General features: G+C 50.2%; 1 protein-coding gene across 15 annotated transcripts in view; it reads right to left on the bottom strand.

The window, feature by feature from the left end:
* Positions 1–11,756: 11,756 nt before the first annotated feature.
* Positions 11,757–22,769, bottom strand: part of COBL (cordon-bleu WH2 repeat protein) — a 300,001-nt gene continuing 288,988 nt past the window's right edge. For all 15 annotated transcript variants that reach the window (XR_012433198.1, XM_005549568.4, XM_005549573.4 and 12 more), the window contains 2 exons: positions 21,648–21,911; positions 11,757–13,146 (listed from right to left, as the gene is read on the bottom strand). Coding sequence is in view for 14 of the 15 variants with exons in the window: in XM_005549568.4 (XP_005549625.3) it covers positions 13,129–13,146; positions 21,648–21,911 (282 nt within the window). In the remaining variant the exon portion in view is untranslated. The remainder of the gene's footprint in view (positions 13,147–21,647; positions 21,912–22,769) is intronic.

Below are 22,769 nucleotides of genomic sequence, written 5' to 3'. Positions count from 1 at the left end.
CATAGCCAGAAAATCCTGAAAACGAAGAGCTTTTGTGGAGGGCTAGCCCTTTGATACATGAAAACATAATAATAGCAAGTCTTTATAAATAAAACTGTGCTATTTATGCATAGGCAGACAGACAATGAAACAGAAGAGGAAACTCAGAAGTAAATAGATACAATTGCATACGGACAAGTAGAGAGCTGGCAGTTGAGGAGGAGAAAAATGGACAGGATGAAGTTACTCTTGGGTTTTACAAAACAAGATGGAGCATTTTGGTGACGGATTAGCTATGGGGATGAGAGAGAGGGAGGTGTCGAGAGTGTTTCTCGGGTTTCTGGCTCATGTGGTGGGGTGAGGTGGCAAAAGGTACTACCTAGTGCCCATTCTTAGTTACCTTTGGAATGTTGGGAGTGCAACAGAAGCTCCCTTGTAGTTGCAAAAAAATGTAATAAACGAAAACACAATGTCATCTATAATGATTATTGTGTTGATTTCATATGGACAATCACTTGTGCTGATTTCACATGTGCTGGCTTCATGATGGGAAATCTTGTGGCTTCTCAGTTTATTATACGTTATCCGTACTTTATTCCACCTTATCTATGGTCACTCGTGCTTGATTTCTTTTTTAGTCTTGTATGAGATATCTGAGAGAGCTTGTGTCCATTTTCAGCTTCTGGTACTTTCCAGGACTCGACTGCATGAGCGCGATCTTGTAGGTAGCCAGGAAAACCCTCTTTCCTTCGCACCAGACAAACTGTGGTTCTTATCTCCCTCCTCACTTGCTTGAGTTGCTTGCCATCACTTCATAGTTGCTTTCCTTTCTCCACTCTTGCTCCTGTCTGCTCCATCAAGCATTCTGTAGTCAGAGCGATGTTTCTAAATTAATCTTGCTACGCCCTCCTCAAAGACTTCAGTGATTCCTCATGCCTTCAGGATAAAATCCAAGCTGTGGCTTAGAAGGCTCCAAAGCATTCAGTCATCTCCGAAGGTCATTTTCTGAAAGTTTGTACCTTGCCCATGGTACCCTGACTCTGCTGAACACTATCTCTCTGTCTAGAATGACTAGCTAACCCCTTCTCGTTTTTTGGCTCTCCACTCAGGTGTCGCCTTCTCTAGCAGCTTTCTTGACACCCTAGCTGGGATTTGGGACCTCTGTTCCCAGTGTCACTAGCACTCTGTGCACCTATCATAACATCTTTGCTACTCATCTTCCCTCCCCTGCGAGGCTGAGCTCCTCCTGAGAAGGGCGGTGACTCTGACGCTCCTGTTTCTCAGGATGCAGCCCAGGGCCTGGCACAGAAGGGCCCTCAGCAGTTGTTGAATTTAAGGAGGAGGAAGAGTACAGTCCTATTTAGGCCCTGTTCATTTCTGTCTTTGTTCAAAACCCATCCTCTCCTCCCTTCATTCTCAAAATCTCCTAAGCGTTCCCAAGCTGATTTATTTGTCACATGGCCATAAAATTACTAATTGGAAATGCTGGTGCCCAATTCATCCTGCTGGCATCTTCCCCGCTTGTCCCATCTCAGTCCCTGGAAATTCCACATTACTAGTGAACCACCACCCTTTGCAATAAATCTGCAATTCATCAATATGGTCTAATTTTTTAAACATTTCTTTTTTTCCTTGGTGTTGGGTCACTTAAGGCCATTATGAGAGAGAGATAAAGTGGATTGTTGAAACATAATGATTAAAATATGAGACTGTCTTTTTATCTTCACACTCAGACAAGCTTGCTAATTGCAAGGTAAGGTTGGAGCAGCTTTAAACTTCTTGGCCACATGCAATATTTAGGAAGGAAAATGAATGAATGATTAACTTTTGGTAAATAAGAGAAGTGGAGGCACATTTCCACAGTTGCAATATTGTGAGAGGAAAAAGAAAACTGCAAGCCTCTGGTTGGTATAAAGAAAGATTAAACTCTGTTTTACTTGGAAGAATTACAAACTCAAATTGAATTCAGATATTCACTTGTGTTGTTAATTCAAAGTCGTCTTTTGCAGCTTAACACACCTCCATTCTGATGACGTATTGAGGTTTGGTTTGCTTTGCCTCTCCCTCCTTAGGCGTGGGGAAGACCCTCCACTGACCCTCCCGGAATGTCTTTCTCCCTCTCCCTATCTTGCTCTCTGCCCTGAGAAGCTGCCCAGTATGCACTGCCTCAGCAACTTCCCTTGCTTTGAGAATTCTGGTTGGTCTGGACAATGGGAAACACTGGACAAGATGGGAGGCAGGAGAAGAGAGAGGTTGGGATGTTTACTGTCACAGCCAGTCCAAGGCGATGGCTATGTTTCTCCCTCAAAGGCCATGTCCTGTCTAGCAGCCCCCTGCTATGGACAGAATGGTGGCCAGGCTGTGGAACTGTGCCTCACCTTGCCCTTTCAGACTAAGGAGTGGTAAAGAACCTCCCAGTTGCCAGCCTTTGCTGGTTTTCTTGAACCCTGTTCTCACCTTGGTACATAATCCCAGCATTGTTTCCCCAGAATCACCCATTTCAGAGAGCCATTTGCTTCCTGGGACTCTGGCCAACATTCACATCAAAAAATTCAATTCCAGAACACCAGGTGTTTAGAGATCACTTCCTCCAAGTTCCTCACTTTGCAAAGGAAGAGACTGAAGCTCACAGAGAAAGGATGGCTTGCCACCTGCCATGTAGCTGTTGACAGCATAGCCAAGACTGGAACCCACAGCTCTCGTATTTTCAGACTAGCATTCCTACTTTGGTGCCAAACGGCATGAATCAAATAATTGAGCTCCCTTATTAATAGCAACAATTACCACTATTATATTAGTTAGTTTTTACTGAGGGCTTCCTAGGCAGCGGGCGCTGTGCTAAGTGTATTTGTTTATCAGCTTCAGCTCTCTCGACCGTGTGATGCAGTTCCTGCATGTTTGCCAATGTTGTCGATCGGGAAACTCGAGCTAAATTGTGTGTCCCCAGTCACACAGCTTGGGGTAATGTGTGACAGCCCAGGATTCCCACCTGCATCTTTCTGACAAGAAAGTCATGTTTAGACCACCCTGTAATGTACCTTTGGCTAAGACCCATGATGTGGGCTGAATCTGAAACCGAATAATATCGAAGAGGCCAGAATAAAGGTCAATGATGTTTAAGCCAAGAGAGCTGCCGAGAGCATGGAAAAGTTGTGGGGCCATGTGGTCAGCTGGCAGGTGTGGAGTTGGTTCCCATGATTCTCTCACCATTCAGTGGCTTGCCCCAGTGAAAATGGTGGTTCCAATGGGACAGACCATGCCAGAAAGCTTACCCTCCTCAGGCAGAAGCCCCTGGGAAAACAGGGGCTGACAGAAGCCCCTGGGAGATGCACAGGGAGTGGCCCAAGGTTGGGAGCCAAGCTGGAGTCCAGAGTCAGAACCGGGAAACTGTCCCGATCATGGGAACCAAGGATCTGGGAAGCACTTGGACATGATTCCACCAAAAGCTGTCTCTTTCACTCAAGGAATCTTAAAGAATTACACACAGCCACTGTCCATAGCTATTTTCCACATGATTAAATCAGTATTTGCTTAATAAAGAAAATCTGGTAGAAATGAGGAAGTGGAGAAAAGAAAATAAACTTTTTCAGCTCAGGAATGTCACCATGTTTGCCACAAGAGCCCGTGGTTTGGGACATTCATGGCTGGCGGGGAAAAGGGGATAGCTCAGATACGGGGTGTGGCAGAGAAGCTACCAGGAAGTGCACTGCCAAGTCCCTTCTGGGCCCTACACCTGGGCCTGCTGCCCTGTGGCTCCCCAAGAACTTTGGAAGCAGCAGGGAATGGGACACTCAGGATCCGTGCCAGCAGTGCCACCTTGAGCAAGCCATGACCCTTTTCTGAGCTTCAGTTTCTGTAACTGTTAAGAGGGGCATGATCAGCTGAGCCTGTGCAGGTCTCACCATCTCACAGCACCCTGTCCTCCAGTTGCATTTTTGCTGGAAAGCATGGCCCAGCTAGGGAATCCTGCAGAGCCAGCACACTGGGCTCCCCTCTCGCTGCTCACCAGGCCTCCCCTCATCTCATCTTTACCCAATTCCCTTGGCCAGGACCTCCCACACACCAGGGAAGCTGCAACTCTGATAGGACCCGTGGATCCCCGGTTTCCCGGTGGTCGCCTTCCCAAGTCAGATTCCGATGCTGCCTTCTTCGTGAGGCTTCTTGTGTGGATTCTCTTAGCGCCAATCCATCGTGCCAGGGGATGTTTAGATTAGGTCATGCAACTGCTCGAGGAAGCTGAATGTGTCCTCGCTGGTTCACTAAAACCATATTTCTTAGAAGTGAGGCCCTTACTGCTCAGCTGGCCCCAAAACACAAGCATGATGAGATCACCCACAGGACCCCAGCAGTCCTGACTGAATGTTGATGTAGTCCCTCCTGGGGGATAGGGGTATAGCTGTGATCCTCAAGTGAGGAACTCAAGCTTCTGTGAGGTCCCTGGTTATAGAATGTCAGTAGTAGAGACTCCGCTTCCCCCACCTAGACATGCCTTCGATACACAGGCCCACTTCGAGCCCGTAAGACAATGCTCAGGACAGGAGCCCTTCCCGACCCTAGATCCCATGAACGAAAAGGAGGTGGGCATTTCCTTTCCACTGCTTTAAAAATGCTTCGTGGGCTGGGCATGATTACACACCTGTAATCCCAGCACTTTGGGAGGCTGAGGTGGGTGGATCACTTGAGCTCAGGAGTTCCAGACCAACCTGGGAAACACAGTGAGACCTTGTGTTTACAAAAAATACAAAAATTAGCTGGGCGTGGTGGCACACACCTGTGGTCCTAGCTACTCGGGAGGCTAAAGTGGGAAGATCTCTTGAGCTCGGGAGGTAGAGGTTGCAGTGAGCCAAGACTGTGTCACTGTGCTCCAGCCTGGGCTACAGCGCAAGACGCTGTCTCAAAAAAACAAAAACAAAAACAAAATGCCTCTTACCTCTGTCTCCTGAGACAGGAACACTTCCTGGGGTACTATGAGGGGAGAGTGAGATTTGGGGCCACGCCAGCATGAGGGTGAACACAGCTGTGTGACCACAGACAAGTCACTACATGTCTTGGGGCCTCTTGCTCAGCTATAAAAAGGGGAAAGCAGATTTTAGGAGACCACGTATGTGAGCATGTGGACCAGTATCTTGGCATTGTCCCAGGAATGGCTTGTGAACTCTACTTGGCTGAATCATCTGAACTTTTAGGAATCCCAGTTGTCTGGCCTGTTGAGGTTAACTACTCATGTGGTTCTGATTTACATAAGGGAAGATAAAAATGACAGCTACTCAGGAGGCTGAGGCAGGAGATTGCACCACTGCACTCCAGCCTGGGTGACAGAGCAAGGCTCTGTCTCAAAAAAAAAAAAAAAAAAAGGCAAAGCAAACTCAGAAGAGGAAAAAAGAGGTGGCTCCTGCTACCTGCCTTCTCGTCCTAGTCCTAGTATGCACAAGGATGCCACATGGGCAGGTAGACCCTCGGGGCAGGAAGGAGCCATAAAATTCCACTGCTCTCAGCACTTGGAAAACAAGCCTTCAGCGAGCAGCCACTCTGCCTTTGGCCTTGCTTTGCTCTGACATCCAGGATCTAGCCAGCCACAGGGCGATCTGGGGTGGTGAACGTCCTGCCTACATCATAGCGTGGGGACAGGAGGTTTTCATGGTAGGCTCATTTGCTGTAGGACATGCACTATTCAGGATGAAAACTCCTACTGGATTTCCAGGCCAGAGCCTTTCTGGCGCACCCGTGACTCTCCTGCCATGCTGTGGGTGTCCTGGAGGTCCGACAGCCTCACAGGTCCTTCCTTCTGAGCTGCTTGTCTGCTCCCTCACTCCGAGCACCCACCTCATGTGCCCTTTGACTGGACACCCACCAATGACTCCACTCTCCCGCCCCGGCCGCCCCGCTTCACTGCAATTTGGAGTCTGTCCAGGTCCTCTGAGATGCCTCATAGGAGGGCTCTGTTTCTCCCCACAATCAGGCATGTGCTCATTAGTCATGGTATGAGCGGGTCATTTTGGAGCTTTCTATCTGAGGCAGGGGCTGTGGGGTTGATCTGTTTTGCTGCCTCAAGGCTTGGCAAGGCATGGGGAGGGCCACTGCTGGGCAGACCCACCTGGGCTTTGGTCAGGAGGGCAAGCGGCAGCCTGGGGATGCAGCTTCTCCCGCAGTCCCCCTTAGAGGCATGGGAGCAAGCTGCGTGATGACAACCTGTTCCGGGAAACTCCTTTCCAAGCCGACTTCTTAGGAATGAGGTGCTGCTTTAGAAATCCACAGCAGAGACCAAACTGTCACTGCCCTGGCCACGGGGTCCAGCTGCAGATTAGGAAATGGGCGTAGTGCAGGAAGATAGAGAAATCAGTCCTGTCCTTTCCTAGTAATGATGCTGTCAGATGGGAGGAAGGAGCCTTGACTTCCCAAGCCCATCAGAGGCTTTAGGACAGGACTGGGGTCGGGATGCTTGACGTGGAGCCTGTCTTGTACATCCTCTTTGAACCCTTCTCAGCCTCCTGGAACCCTGGCAGTTGGTCCTTGGCACTTTGATCCTTCTGCTGAGTTCTGACAGCCCAAGGCCATCTTCTCTCTGCCCCTCGCCTAGTCTGGTGCTGCGCATCCCCCCTCCCCTCCAATCACATCTTGCCACGACCCATGGTCTGGAACCACCTGCCCTCTGCTCCATCAGAATCTGCATCAGAGCATGTTGTAGGCTGCTCAATTCCCTTCATAAAACACATATAGTGCTAGCACTGTGTTCCTAGGCCTAAAGGCCCCACGTGAGTAAGACCTGGCCCCAGAGTGCCCAGTCACAGAAGCCCGTGGATTCTAGTGTGCAGTGGCCACAGCAACCTGAGGCGCCACCTTCCACAGGGCAGTGGCATAAGGATGCTGGGTCTCCCATGGGAGGTGGCTGGGCTCTGGAGGATGAATAGGAGTTCTAAAGCAAAGCATGGAAGAGTCCACATGGTATGTCTGGGGAAACACACATAGCTTGATGTTTTTCAAGTTGAGTGGAGGGGCACCAACTGGAGCCACAGTCTTACCACCAACTCACCGCATGTCTTGCTGGCCCTTTGCTTTCCTGGGCGGGTCTCTCCACTCAGTCTGCAGTGTGGGGCACCCAGACACCAGGGGAGGAAGCAGGGGGTCTGTGTGTGAGGCAGGGGGGCTTGGGCAGAAGCCACCGACCCTGTCCTCAGGAGATCTAGAGAGCCCCTGCTGAGGACACGGGTGGGACAGCAATGCATGGACAGCAACGGGCTGAGAAGTTCACCTTTCTACCTTGCTTATGCTCCTCAAGGTCTCTGCATCTATATGAAGGGTCTGGAAATTGAGTCCAACCACTGTAACACATGGCTTTTTCCATTAGGAATGAGAGTGGGCTCCAGTCAGCTCTGCAGGAGCTACTGCCCCCGTTCTTACTTAACCGGAGCCCCAGATGGGCACTTGGCCTAATCACTCATGAGCAGGAGCCAAGTTCATCACTTCTTGACTCTTCAGCTTTTAACACATTTGCGTCTTCAGTGAAACTTCTGGATTTGCAGGCAACAATCTCCATCCTGGGCCTATCTCAGTGGTGAAAATAACACGGCATGGAATCACCCTGTCTTCCCCCCAGGAGCATACCCCTGCGAGGCCCTGGCATGTGTACTTGGCCTCTGGACATTTTCAGGTGTTGCTCCTCTGCCTGGCTGGCTGCTGCTGCTCTTTCACCCTGCTGGCAATGACTGGACTGTTCCATGCTCGTCAGCTCCGAGCTTCTGCCCAGCCCCTCCTCTGGAAGAATTCCCTGTCTCTCCCCTGGGTTTCCCCTCCCTTGGAACACCAGGCTCACTCATGGTGATTGGCCAAGGCCATGTGGCCCCTCTATTAGTGGGCTTATTGGAAGGCAGGGACTAAATTAATTTGTAATTTCTTCCTAGCACCAGTCTGGCTTAGAGAAACTCTCTCCGTGTTGGTTGGAAGAAAAAACAAAAGGAAGGAAGGAGGGAGGGAAGGGAGGAAGTAAGGATGGGAGGAGGAACAGAAGCAAAGAAGGGTAGGTGGAAAGAAGGGAAAGAGAGGAAGCAAAGGAGGGAGAGGAAAGAAGACAGGAAGAGAAAGGAAGGAAGGAAAGGAAGGAGACCTTTGGTGACAACAGAAAAGCAAGGCTGCTTCAGTGCCTGAAGCACTTTACCCCAAGGCTGCTGGTGGCCTCCTACTGGGACATCCCCAACAGGTCCACATCTCTTATTTGGATCTGCTGGCTCCTGGCATCACCATCAGGCCAGGGCCCAGTGCCTGCCTCCTGGCACTGGACTACAGAGAAGGGGGTGGTGATGTTGGCCCTGGCTCCCATTTGTAAGACCTGGTGCCATAGATGTCCCATGGAGAGTTCCATGGCGCCTGTTAGGAGATGGGTGGCAGAGGGAGACTTTGCTATGCTTGATGTTCAGCCCCCTGGGAGGTGCCTTTGGGAGCTGGGGAGGATCTGCCTGAGACCAGCACACCAAAGACAACTGCAGCCCCAGCCTCCATGCCCCGTCAGGGCCAGCGGTACAGCCTGGTGCCTCAGGCTGCTGGAAACCTCCCATCGGCCCCCTCCCTTTCCTTCCCAATCAATCAAGTGAACACCACACCCTGCCATGCTCAGACAGGGCTCAGCTTTCCCTCACTTCCTAGATAGCCGCTGTCCAAATCTGGCATCGCTGTCCGCTGCCTGGATCTTCCCAGCGCCCCCTCCTGCCTCCCAGAAGCCAGTCCAGTCCCCTCCCCAGTGACAGTATGGTTCTTTGTGATAGGAAAAAATAAAATTCTTAAGAGTAAGAAAAGCATGCATAGATCTCTACTCCAATAAAGCCCCTTGGTCTAGGGCAAAAGCTGGGATCAGTCAGTAGCTCTGAATCGAGTCCACAGGAGCAGGCACACCTGTGCCCAGGTGCCACATCCGGACACAGTGCATCAGACCAGGAGCAACCATGGCTGCAACCCAATCCGCGGAGGTGTTTGGGCCCTGAAAAGCTCCCTTACACAGCACAGGAGTCAGGAAGATGTGGGGAGTGAAGCAGGGAAAGGCAGCCTTCCTGGATGTCCCTCTTCCCTCCCTCTCCTTGCTCTCCCCGCGCAGCCATCCCGGAGGAAGCTTCCTGATTGGTCAGATTTCAGAACTGCACTCTGGTGATGTCGCTGTGTGCCGAAAAGCTCCCGAAAGGAGTGAGAGCTGCCGGGGGACCTGCGCAGGGCCGACTCAGCGTCATGTACTCACTCTGCCTCCTCCCCTCGTCACCCACAGGGTCGAGATAAGAAGGGTTTGTGAACAGAGTCGTGGACTTGTGGGCTGGGAAGACGGCCCTGCTGGGCTTTGGGTTCGGCGGTCGTATTGGTCTTTCTCTTTGCACCTTTTCTCTTTCTCCCTTGTTAACAGATGTGATGACACTTGTGTTCCTTTTAAGTTCCAAACCAGTAGAGAAATCTGACGCTGAAGTCAGGATAATAAAGGTCAACTTGCCCCATGGCTCAGCGCTGGGTTCCCTATCGTTCCCCCGCTGCCCACCTGAGCGCGGTGAGCTGCCCTCAGCGAGCTCGGGTCTGGGAAGGCTCCCGCGCTTGTTTAGATCAGTGTGAGGAAGAGGGGAACAGGTCAGAGGCCACACTGTTAGGACAATGACCAGAGAGGCCATGGAGTGGGAGCAGCAGACAACTGATGACTGCAGGAGATGCCTGTGGAGATGGGGGAGCTGCTTCCTCTGTCCTCCTGACTGGATGACCACAAGGGAAGGTCGTCCCCGCTGGAGCGGGCAGTGGGGCAGGGTGCCACAGCTGCTCAGGCAAGGCACTGCGAGTTGGCCAGGCATGCGAGGGAGAGATTTTGTAGGTAACTAAAATTTGAGATCAGGAGCTTCAGTGAAAGGTTGCCCAGGGCTAAGTGTGGGGACTGTCAGCACAGAAAGGACAGTCTGAGGCTACGCACAGATGCCCAGAGCAGGACGTTACAGCACCAGTGTCCAAGAGGCAGTGTGGGATTCTCAGGCAGACTGCACATGCACCTACCCTGCCTAGACCAGGGCAGGAGGCATGATCCAGGTCCTGCCTCAGGACAATCAGCAGGTTCAGAAGCTAGACCCATTGGGGAGGTTCTCCACAGCCTGGTGGGAGGCCTGGAAGGACCCACGTGGGCTCCCTTCTGGGTGTTATGTGTAATACAGAGGCAGGGAGACAATGTGAAGTCCGGACCAGGCCAGATTCCGCCTGCTGCTTCCCCTTGGATATTCACTCTTTCCTTGAACATTTACTGAATACCTCACCTGAGCCAGACAGTAAAAATACCATAGGATTTATGACCTAAAAGGGGACATTTTGGGAAGGAGAGAGAATGCCAGTAATAATATGCTGGGATAACCGACGTGACCAGGCCTTTTCCTGGGATCTTGGCCTGGAAAGTTCATTCAGAGCTGCATGTTGCCCCATCTCCTGTCTATAATCAGATAGGCAGGTGTGAGCCCCAGAGGCGAAGGTGATGTGGGGGTCAGGCAGAGGGAACAGAGGCAGATGTGGGCACAGCGGGAGCAGCGAGGAGGGCTTGACCTTGACTGTGGCAGAGATACACAGAGGGCTGTGTCTTGAGGACAGGGTTGGCCCCTCCAGTCTATGTGAGTGCGCAGTGGTGGTACTGGCATCTCTGGCAGGTTAATGCGAGGAAGGCACACAGGAGCTCCTGGGTGCATTCAAGAACTTGGTGGTGGCTTGATGTTGATACAGGACATGGGGGCGGACATCAAGGCCAGGGACGTGGGATGTGGGCAGTATCTGTGTATGTGGGCAATGTGGATCTAGGCACTAAGAGTCCTGTAGGTGAGTGATTTAGACTTAACTCTGTAGGCAATCCAGAGTTGCAGAAGCATATTTCAACGCTAAGAACATCACTGAGGTACTCAGTCGTCTGGGCCTTCAGTGTGCTCATCTGGAAGATGTTGCCTTCATACCACCTGGGCTCACTGAGACGATGAACCAAGAATAATCATGAAACACTCTGCAAAAAGACCAAAGTAAGGCCAGAGGCTGTCATTATTCCATATTCCACACTTCAAAACCCAGGCTTCTGTGCCGCTTGGGATGCAGAAGGCAACACAATTTCAAAAGTAGATTTAGCCTAAAGTGGGTCCCCCTTCCCTCCTAAGGAAAATGAACTAGGGAGGTGGGTGCCCTCTCGTCCCTTCCGAGGCCCACCTCTGGGCCCCTTCTGTCTGCCACCCCCTTGGTCTGGCCGGGGAGCAGGGCTGCTCTGAGAAGGGGGACACCGTGCAGTATGTGAAGACCGGGGCAGAGGCCAGCAACACTGTTTCTGCTTGACCTCCCATTCCTGACAGTGGCCTCCTTGTGCCCCTAACACCCAGGCAGTGTCCTGCCCCTGGGCCTTTGCACTCACTCTTCTCGCTGCCAGTCATGTGTCCATCTGGAGTTTGCTCCCTCACTTCCTTCAGGTTTTTACTCAATGGTTACTTTCTCACTGGGCCTTTCTTCATCACCCTGTCTCCTTCATCCCCCTTTCCTGATGGTTTTTCTTCTTTATACTTATCAGCATCTAAATATACTCAACATTTTGCTTACTTATATCACATCTATGATCTGTCTCCTCCATAGTAACATAACACGAATTTCACAAGTGTGGGGATTTCTGCCTGTTTGTCAACTGCATGTAACCCAGGGAATGGAGGAGTGCAGGAGGGAGCCGGAAACATTGTTGGTTGAATAAATGAATCCGTCCTTCCCATTCTGGAAAAGGGGTATCCAAACCGACTGTAGTATGAAATTCACACAACAGCTGAGATTTGTTTTCCTTTTATTTGTGGCACTAAAAGACAAGTAGTAGACAGCTGTGATGAAGAGCAATTGGCTGGCAGCTCATGCCTCACCAAGAGTTTAGCAACGTTCATCAGTGAATGCAAAACAGCTTCCATTCTACCTGAGGCCCAGATCTGAGATCGCTGTGAAACATTCAAGTGACCTCACCATACTTGTTTTCTCACTCAGATACAGATTTTATTTCATCAACACATCTTGATTTCTATTACTGTTTTTTTTTCAATATAACAAAATGTTTTAGAGATATAGATATGAAAAACTACTGCTGTAGTTAAACCTCATTACAAATATTGGTGACTGGGCACCATGTGCTAGGAGAAGACCACGATATCATACAAAGGGAGCCAACAAGCTGTTGGCAAACGTGTCAAGTCTGAACCAAAACTGTGATGCTCTCAGTGCAACTTTGATCTGAACTCTGTGATAGGCGGGCATCCAACATCCCTGCTCCTTGACCCTCTGCAGGATTCCAGAAGGCTCCTAGAGAAGTTACCAGGCTCTGTACACAGACACCATGGAGGAGGCCTATGTCACTTCATAGCCTGGGGAACAGATGTCCATGTGGGGCACTTCCCATCCACTCCAGTGGTGTTGTGACCTCAGCCACCCGCCACCCTTGGAGGACTCAGGCATGCCCTGGCCACATGATCACGTAGGATTGTTTTCTGAGTGGTAATAGTTGATTTTAAAAAACTCAATTGGTCAGATCATGGACTATGACCCTCTGTGAAGTGTTAGCCCCAAGTATTTGAGGAAGAAGAATCCAGTAGTTTTACTACCTATCAAAGCTACCTTTGAAAAGCTTCCCAATGTTTTCTTTTTTTTTTTTCCTTACTACCAAAACACACAGCATCATGGAGCATATCACATTCAGATTGTTCCAACTGATTCATATATTTTTTTCTAAAATTCAAAAGATCTTAAATCAGTAAGTGGTTTCCTCCATCTGCATGTGGTAAAAGTCTCAAAGGTCCAAAATCAGTCTAAGGCATGATTCTTTTCACTTTGCCCATAAATATAATTAAGTGTGAGTGTTGGGCTCCAGCATTTATAGTCCCATTAACCTGCCAACAAGAATCATTTATTAGCAACTTAAGATATTCAGAGGCAAAACACATTTCCTTGGCACATGAGCTGCGCAGCAACGCAGCATCTTCTCCTTTCCTTTCGAGCTGTTTATACAGGAACACACCGAAAATCAACTGCGCACATTTTGGCCTGTAGACAAGAAAGTAACACCAAAACTTGATGTTCCTGGCTATGCAGACTCCTTGAGTGATGCCTGTGGGCATCTTACAGGTGGGTTTCTGCAATTCTCTGGCCTCTGTTCATTCACACGAGCAAGGGCACCTGCAGGGAAGAGAGATTCACAGTTATTTGGTATCTGTCAATAAGCCCAGGATGCAGATCTTCCAGTGCTAGAGAGCTCTGGGCACAGCCACTCTTGCAACAGTACTCCTGGAACCCCCCTCCCAATTCCTTTGACCTGCAGAAAGGAGGCTGTGATCAGGGCTGTCCTCATAGACCTTCCATGCTCCAGTTTCCTCGTAAAGGCTGCCAGGGAAGGACGACTAGCAGGATGCAGAGGCCCAAGGTCAAGGGAACTGGGAGGTGGGCCCTGGGGTTCTGGTCCAGACAGAAGACACTGCCTCTTGGGCTGTGTGGGTGTGCGTCTGAAGACTTGCCCTCTGCTCAGGTGGGCCTGAGAGGATCGTGACTAACATTTGATGTGGGGCGAGTTACCCTCTATAACTTCAGTTTCTTCATCTTTATACTGGAGACATACCCATAATAATGACAATAATAAATTGCTTGTTTGGTTAAGCTGATGTTTTAATCAGTGGACTTGTGTCACGCTTGAAATGGCGCCTGGCACATGGTAAGCACACAGGAAGTATTCTAGATACTTTCCATGTGGTGATGATGGTAATTGTGGTGGTGGTGGTGGTGATGGTGGTGCTGGTGGCAGTGATGATGGTAATTGTGGTGGCGATGGTGGTGATGATGGTGGTGATGGTAATCGTGGTGGTGGTGGTGGTGGCAGTGGTGATGGTAATCGTGATGGTGGTGGCAGTGGTGATGGTGGTAGTAATCATGGTGGTGATGGTAATCGTGGTGGTGATGGTGGTGGTGGTGGCAGTGGTGATGGTGGTGGTAATCGTGGTGGTGATGGTGGTGGTAATCATGGTGGTGGTGGCAGTGGTGATGGTGGTAGTAATCGTGGTGATGATGGTAATCGTGGTGGTAATGGTGGTGGTGGTGGCAGTGGTGATGGTGGTAGTAATCGTGGTGGTGATGGTAATCGTGGTGGTGATGGTGGTGGCAGTGGTGATGGTGGTGGTTATCGTGGTGGTGATGGTAATCTTGGTGGTGGTGATGGTGGTGGCAGTGGTGATGGTGGTGGTAATCATGGTGGTGATGGTAATCGTGGTGGTGGTGATGGCAGTGGTGATGGTGGTGGTAACTGTGGTGGTGGTGGTGGCAGTGATGATGGTGGTAATTGTGCTGGTGATGGTAGTGATGATGGTGGTGATGGTAATTGTGGTGGTGGTGGTGGCAGTGGTGATGGTGGTGGTAATCGTGGTAGTGGTGGTGGTGGTGGTGGCAGTGATGATGGTGGTAATTGTGCTGGTGATGGTGGTGATAGTAATTGTGGTGGTGGTGGTGGTGGTGGCAGTGATGATGGTGGTAATTGTGCTGGTGATGGTGGTGACGGTAATTGTGGTGGTGGTGGTGATGGTGGTTATTGTGCTGGTGATGGTGGTGATGGTAATCGTGGTGGTGGTGGTGGTGGCAGTGGTGATGGTGGTAATCGTGATGGTGGTGGTGGTGATGGCGGTGGTGATAATTGTGGTGGTGATGGTGGTGGCAGTGGTGATGGTGGTAATTGTGGTGGTGGTGGTGGTGGCAGTGGTGATGGTGGTAATTGTGCTGGTGATGTTGGTGATGATGGTGGTGATGGTAATCGTGGTGGTGATGGTAATCGTGGTGGTGATGGTGGTGGTGGCAGTGGTGATGGTGGTAATTGTGCTGGTGATGGTGGTGATGATGGTGGTGATGGTAATTGTGGTGGTGGTGGCAGTGGTGATGGTGGTAATCGTGGTGGTGGTGATGGTGGTAATTGTGCTGGTAATGGTGGTGATGATGGTGGTGATGGTAATCATGGTGGCAGTGGTGATGGTGGTGGTAATCATGGTGGTGATGGTAATCGTGGTGGTGGCAGTGATGATGGTGGTAATTGTGGTGGTGATGGTGATGGTAATCATGGTGGTGGTGATGGTGGTGGTAATCGTGGTGGTGATGGCAGTGATGGTAGTGATGATGGTAGTGGTGGTGGTGGTGGTGCTAGTGATAGTGGTGGTGATGCAGACCTTGCCCTGTGCATGCTCTCTCACGCCTCCCTTGCATCAGTCTTACAGATGAGGAAGTGAAGCCCCAAGGCCCAGAAGAACTGGGAGAGTCGACACAACTCGGGTCTGTCTGACACTGGGCGCACTTGCCCTTTTCCCGATGCTCCTCCATATCCCTCTCTTCTCTAGGTTCCCTCGGGCCCTCTTCCTGAACTCCCATGGCAGGGATTTAACATCTATTTCAAGCCTGTCCAACCTATGGCCTGGGACCACTTTAAATGTATCCCAACACAAATTCATCAACTTTCTTAAAACATTATGAGGGCGGGCGCGGTGGCTCACACCCGAAATCCCAGCGCTTTGGGAGGCCGAGGCGGGCGGATCACCTGAGGTTGGGAGTTCAAAACCAGCCTGACCAACATGGAGAAACCCCATCCCTACTAAAAATAAAAAATTAGCTGGGCGTGGTGGCGCATGCCTGTGATCCCAGCTACTCAGAAGGCTGAGGCAGGAGAATAGCTTGAACCCGGGAGGTGGAGGTTGCGGTGAGTGCCACTGCACTCCAGCCTGGGCAACAAGAGATAAACTCCATCTCAAAAACTATACACACACACACACACACACACACAGACACATATATATAAGATTTGTTTTGCAATTTTTTTAAAGGTCATCAGCTATCGTTAGTGTATTTTATATGTTGTACAACACAATTTGTCTTCCAGTGTGGCCTAGAGAAGCCAAAAGATTAGACACCTCTGATCTACTTGTACAAACACAGTGTTCCACTTAGCCAGATGCTTCCTGAGGGCCCCACTTATTAATAGGGGGAGTGTTACAGTCTGAATGCTTGTGTGCTCCCAAATTCCCGTGCTGAAATCCTAACCTCCAAGATAGTGGTATTAGGAGGTGGGACTCTGGAATTTGATGAGGTCATGGGGGTTGAACCTCATGAAGGGATTGGTGTCCTTATCAAGGAGGCACCAGGGAGCGTGTCTGCCCTTCCATCACGTGATATGATGGGCAAGACTCATGGGACTCATGATGTGGAAGGAGAGGCAAGCATGCAACAAAAGCCACACCAATTGCTAGCGAAATTAGAGCTGTGGTTTGCATTATGAAGGAAAAATTATGGGATGCTGTATTGGGAACCTAATCTAGACTGAGGGAGGCTTTCTTTCTGAAGATGTGAGATTAATCAAGGAACAAAGGGATAAGTCAGGAATGAGCTGGTCAAATGTGGGGAACAGCTCTGGAGGAGTGGAGAACAGCATTTGCTGGCCCTGAGGGTGGTCACTGCGGTAGGTGTGCTTCTCCCAACAAGTTCCTCCCCATTCTACTTGCAGAAGAGGCAGCTGACTCAGTAGAGCTGCAACAAGCAGAACAGTCACACGCAAAGAGTCTGCAAAGACAGAACTGACCCCTGGGTCTCAGGACAATTTCACATTAACCAAAGCATACCACAGGTTTACATTAGGAGCAACCAAACCCAGGGGTGATGCAACTGTACTTTGGGTCGCATTCACCTACTGATAGAAACTGCTATTCCCTAGTCACAGCAAGTTGGAGTTCTCCAACGCACATGTGAGGACCTGGGGCTTAGACGAAAGGAGAGTTGCTGTGTTTTTTCTCTTTCCTGGTTTGGGGCCTCCTGTTACTGTTACATGTCTAATCATTTCTCACAAGGTCTGTGGTCAAGGCCAAGTGTCATGACGCGTGTGGCCCGCATCAATTAATCCTGCCATGGGAAAACAGGCACCTGAGGGCCCAGACAAGAGACTGGAACTCAGTTCAATGGGACGTTTCCCAAAGCAGCCAGGAGCTGATAAGGTGTCTGGGCCCAGCAGCAGCAGGACCTACGGAAGGGCTGGGAGAAGTCACTTATGATGTCTGTGCCCCATTTTTGCACCTGTCAAAGGGGAGCTACGACCTTGACTTCCAAGAAGGTGTTGGGGTAGATGCTTGCCCTGCTGCCCTCCTGGGAGGAAAGATCCACAAGTCATCGGGATTAGCCTGTCCCAGCTTCTTTTGAAAAGTTTCTAAGGTCAAGAAAAGACTCCGCGTCCCCGCCCCCTTCCTCTGGCTGAGAGCTCCTGAGGGCACAGATGATGCTTCTTTCGTCTATCACAAGCAGCTCCGACAGTGCCCGGACCCTGGTAGGTTCTCCGGAAATGCTTGTGGAATGAAGCACTAGACATGAATGTTTTAAATATACACATGGATTAGGAGGGTGCTTGTTGTACATTCCAGGCCTTCTGAAATAATGCATTTAAAACAGATCGACAAAGACAGTCAGACGCATACAGCTTTGCCTTTAATATGAACGCAGGGCTGAGTGGAAGCAAGTACTGAGTGTGGGGTGGGGTAGGGGCAGATCTGAACACTGCCTTCAGGAGGAGTGGGTGTTCCACTGAGAAAGTGGGTACACATGCAGCCGAGCTGCAAATGCTCTTATTGGGAGCTGGAGGAGAAACACAGCTGGAAGTTTCTCTGGCAGCCACAAATACAGAGGCAGAGACATTACTGGATTCACACCATGAAGACAAACGCAATTTCAATTGCCTTGAAAAATGGCAAAGTCACTCTTAAGGTAATTATTCCTCCTACATCAAATTTACCCTTTTGTATTTGATCATGGGCAGCATTACTGCCAACGTGAAACTTGTGTATTACAGGTTGGGTGACCAATCACCCAGTTTGCCTGCGACTGCCCCAGAATACCTTCCCAGCATAGCTGGGCACCCTCATTAAAAGGAGGAGGCTGCACTGCTATGGGGAGGAGGAGAGCCTGCAGATTCATGCACTGCAGCGCTGGGAAAGCCAGGGACACCCCTCCATTCCGGGATGTGCTCCCAGCAATGCTATTCTGGAGCCCTCGCTGAACACCCAAAAGAAGACCCAGGAAACTCTACATCTACTGAGAACCTATGGAGAACCGATGAACACTGCACACAGTGGGAGCCCCTGAATTTACTGTATTTTCCTCAAGGTTAGCATAGCTTTTACCATTTTTCTTTTTTAAAAAAATTTCATTTATTATTTTTTAAAGAGAAAGGATCTTGCTCTGTCACCCAGGCTGATACAAGTTCAGTGGTATGATCATAGCTCACTATAGTCTTGAACTCCTGGGCTCAGAAATCCTCATACCTTCACCTCCCAAGGAGCTGGAACGACAGGCCCGTGCCACCACACCTGGCTCATTTCTATATTTTGTAGAGATGGGGGTCTTGTTATGTTGCCCAGACTGGTATCAAACTCCTAGCTTTAAGCAATTCTCTCGCCTCAGCCTCCCAAAGTGCTGGGATTACAGGTGTGAGCCACTATGCCCAATCAGCATAGCTTTAAAAGTCCAAAAGGTGAAATAAAACTAAATCATAAGAGGCAAAGTCCATATAATTTGATGTTTCCATGCCATACCATACACCAAAGTGTATTTACTACAAAGACAATATAACCTCCAGGATCCATGCATAGCAGAAAACTGTCATCTAACCAGGCTTGTTAAAAAAATTGTAATTCATTTCCCGAATCGCAGTTTCCTGTGACCACAGATCTACTCTCAACACAAATGAGCAGACAGGGCAAACTGCTAGGAAATGCAGTTGGTTAATGCCTTCAAGAGAATGAATCATTGGTCCAGGTGAGGCCACCTTGGCCCCCTGCACCTGAGTCTCCCTGATGAATGCCGAACAGAGGCCAGGAGGGCAGGTCCATCACCCAATTCCTGTCCTCCTAGGGCAGGCTTTCTTCAGCGGATTTTTTTGTGGTTCTGTGATAAAGAGTCAATTGCAGGAAGGCTCTGGGATCACCGGGCACGGTAGTAATAATGAGACTGAGGGGAACGTTGTTTCCAGCGCAGGACTCAGCCGAGGAACTCAGGGCCCAGCTTTCAGCCCGGGAGCATCTTGTAAATGGCGCGGGGCATCAAAACCTCAGAAATACCACATAAATATGAATTGCCTATAACTTTCCAGGGTGGATAAGGCAGACCACACGACTCGGACTAATCCAAGAAACAATCAAAACCCGGACTTTTGAATGCCCTTTGAAGCAGCTGACAGATGGCTGAGACTGTGCGAGAAACACAAGCCCGGCTCCTGCCCTGGCCAGCACTTTATAGCTGCGGTGACCTTTCCCTCCAAGCATGCCTGGGCCTCGCGCGGCACCAACGCCCACGGCCTCGTCCAGGCCTGGCCTCTCTCTCTCCGTGGCTGTGCATTTCTCCTCGTTTTCTGTCTCACAGCACAGCTTCCTCTGTTCTTTCGGGCTAGTCCCAAACTTATTTTTTTTTCCTTTCTGTAAGGCAGAAGAACGCATTCTCAGAAGCCAAAAGTCCTAGTGTTAAATTTATCTCCTCCACTTGCTGGCTGTGGACCCTGGGCCAGCTTTCAGCTTCTCAGGGCCCCAGGCCCTTCATGACTCTGCACAAGATGGATAGGGTAAAAGAGAAAGATGCAGAAACCAGTCACTGAGATGAATTTTATAAAGCAGTGAGTACAGTGTGCGGTCATGGCCTTCACGGGATCCTAGTCAGTGCAATTCAAAACGCATGAAAGGCTCAAATGAGATAGACAATTGTCTCCAACCTCAATGTACAGTGACTTGGAAAGCATTGGAAAATTGCAGATTTGTAGGCTGAAAAATAGGATTCAAGATGCAGATGTCCTGTGGACTTACATTGAGAAACAGTTTTAGAAGCTCAGAAACGTACCCTGGGATCAGTAGAGTGACAGAGCTGATCCCAGCCGCACAGCTTCAGACTCCTCCAGAGAGCCTTCCAATGACCAGCCCTTGAAATCGGTGGCTGTCATGTGTGTGGGGCAGAGAGGATGCCTCGGAGCTGCACCTCAAGAGCCATCTTCAACAGAATTTGTGCTCATTTTTATGACCCCTATTTAGCCATTCACCCCAATTTCTTCACTTTTCCCTCATTTTACATAAGTACTTACATTCATCAACACATAAATTCCATAGGAATAAAAAAGCATAAAGAAAACCAAAGAGCCTTAAGTAATTTTTAATTGCCCCCCATCCTGAGGAGATGGCATAAAACTTGCCACATCCCTTGCCATCTGGGTAAGGAGATTTTTCTCCCCAGTATCTGTGGGTGGGCTGTGCATTCAGTGACGAGTGGCTAGCATCTTTGCTGGCTGAGGTCTCAGGGCCACATCACACAGTTATGAATGCCTCACCCTCACACTGGGACAAGCTCTGGGGAGCTGACCCGAGAGCCATCACAAATAGCCCCTGGGGAGCGCACAGAGCCGCTGAATCAGTGGGTGCTCAGGCTGTTCTTGCACAGGGAAACAAAGTTGTGACCTCTGGGTGTCCACGGAGACCCATCCCTCGAGGCAGTACCTTTCACAGTAGGGCTGCCTGCGGGGTGTGAGGCCTCCTCTGTTCTCAGTGCCCCGAGGCTTCTGAGTGGGAGATCTGGACAGCTGTCTCTCTTCTCCATGGTGCCAGCAGTCCTACGTGAGAGTGGCTTACCCAGAGTCTCCGGGGTTACCTGCTCTCTACAGAGCACATAGCTTGTGACCTGGGGATGAGCACTTCTTGTGCCCAAACTGATCCACATCTAAGTCCAGGCCCTGTGTGACCAAGCCAAGCGACTCACTCCTCTGAGCCTGGCCTACTTTATATAGAAAGTGAGGATAATCTTTAGCACTAACCCCTTGGATACAAGTGAAAACATAAGCTTAGGATCTGGAAATAATCACTCAGAAAGTAAAATCTTTTTCCAGCCTCCCAGTGATTGGCATAACTCCCCACACTCACTAGGAATGGGCAGGGACGGAGGGTCAGTCCATCTACTGAATCACATCAGAATTGAAACAGGTCTCAGAAGCCATCTGGCCCAAGCAGCCCTTTAATCTGGGAATTCTATTGCAGGGGCCAGGTGGGCAGTAATGTGCAGACCAGCACAAGACCAAACTGTGAGAAGCTGGGGAGAAAGCCGGGGAGATCCAGAAAGTGCATGCTCTGCCCAAGGGACTTCAGATTCCATAACTGTCCAACATTAGGCTGGAATGCAAGCATGTATGAGTGAGTGAGTGAGTGAATGAATGAACGAATGAATGAATGAATAAGGCTGGAGGCTTCCATGCAGGCTGAGGGCCATGAATTTGTGATGTGTGCTCTGTGGGGCCCCAAATGGATGACATTCCATCCTCTCTATGGACCAGTAGAAACTGTGGGTTAGGGTGGGACTGCGCTGGGGTTACAGTGGGGTTTAGATTCCACTTGTCACCGTCACCAAGGAACTGAGGACTGGAGCCGGCACCTACCATGCAGGAGGCCGACTTCCTCACCCGCGGACGGGAGCCTTCATCTGCCACTCTGGTCAGTACATGTGAGCGACACAGCAACGCCGGCTCTCTCCCACCCCACTCCCATGTGACCGCCCCACGGCTCCTGCCCACAGGCAAGTGTGTCCCTGGATCTGAGCCACACCTCCATCCCTCTGGCCCCACAGAAATGCACACGCACAGTTGCCGTCACCTTTCTCAGTCTCGCAGCCCCTGTGCCGGAGCGGATGGCGTCCATCAAGGCTTGCCTTGCGTCCATGGTGTTGCTGGGGGTGTCTGTGCTGGACCTGGAGGCCGTCCTTGGTGCAGAGAGAGCCTGGGAGGGTGGAGGAGGTGGTGGGGGCACGGCTGGAGGGGGCGGAAGGCCAAGATCTTCTAGCAGAGGACTTTCCGAGCCCTGTGCAGAGCGCGCAGCATCTCGGAAGCTCCGGAGCTCCTCAGAGGCAGAGGATGCCACCTGGCAATGAGATGATTAAATGACTACTATAGAGTGAATGTCTCCCAAAATTCAGGTGTGAAATCCCAACGCCCAAGGTAGTGGCATGAGGAGAGGAGGACCGGGGGTGGCTAGGTCATGAAGTGGAGCCCTCATGAATAGGATTAGCGCTCTTACACAAAAAAGGCTCCAGGGAGATCTCTCAGCCCTGCTACTACATGAGGACGCAGAAAGAAGGCACTGTCTATGAACCAGAACGTGGGCCCTCACAAGATACTGAATCTGCTGCTGCCTTGATCTTAAGACTTTGAGCCTCCAGAACTGTGAGCAGTAAAATTCTGTCATTTATAAGCCACCCAGTCTGTCGGATTCTGGTATAGCAGCCCAAACAGACTAAGGCAGTGACACCGTCCCCAAAGGTTCTGAGAGAGCAGCACACGGCTGATTATCTTACCCTTGGACCTGAGATAGTTCTTTTGCAATAATCCCAGGAAGTTTGTCCACTTCATGGCTGAGACATCTGCCCCCATGCTCTGTCGGCAGCCAAGCAACTGACCCCAGAGACCAGAAGTTGGCAGTCCTGCCTTACTGAGAACTCTCTGACCTCATGACTTTTCTTGACATATAAGAATAGACATAGAGGCTGGACACATATATCCAACCCATTAATGGGGGCAAGATATGCACTCAGAACCTAATGAGTGATGTACAAGTAGCATTTTCCCTCAATTTCTGTGCCTGGAAACTAAGACGAGACCATTCTGCCCTAAACTCAAGTCCATATTGGCTCCCAAGGTTGGGCAAAAACCAGCGCTATATTCATGCAACAACTTTTTTCAGGGTGTGCAGTGGCTTCAGTTCTGTTTGTCCAGTTAGTGA

Source organism: Macaca fascicularis, chromosome 3 (assembly GCF_037993035.2).
Source record: "Macaca fascicularis isolate 582-1 chromosome 3, T2T-MFA8v1.1".
In the NCBI taxonomy this organism is placed as follows: domain Eukaryota; kingdom Metazoa; phylum Chordata; class Mammalia; order Primates; family Cercopithecidae; genus Macaca; species Macaca fascicularis.
The sequence above is the reverse complement of the archived record's forward strand: the minus strand, read 5'-3'. Positions and strand labels throughout refer to the sequence as shown.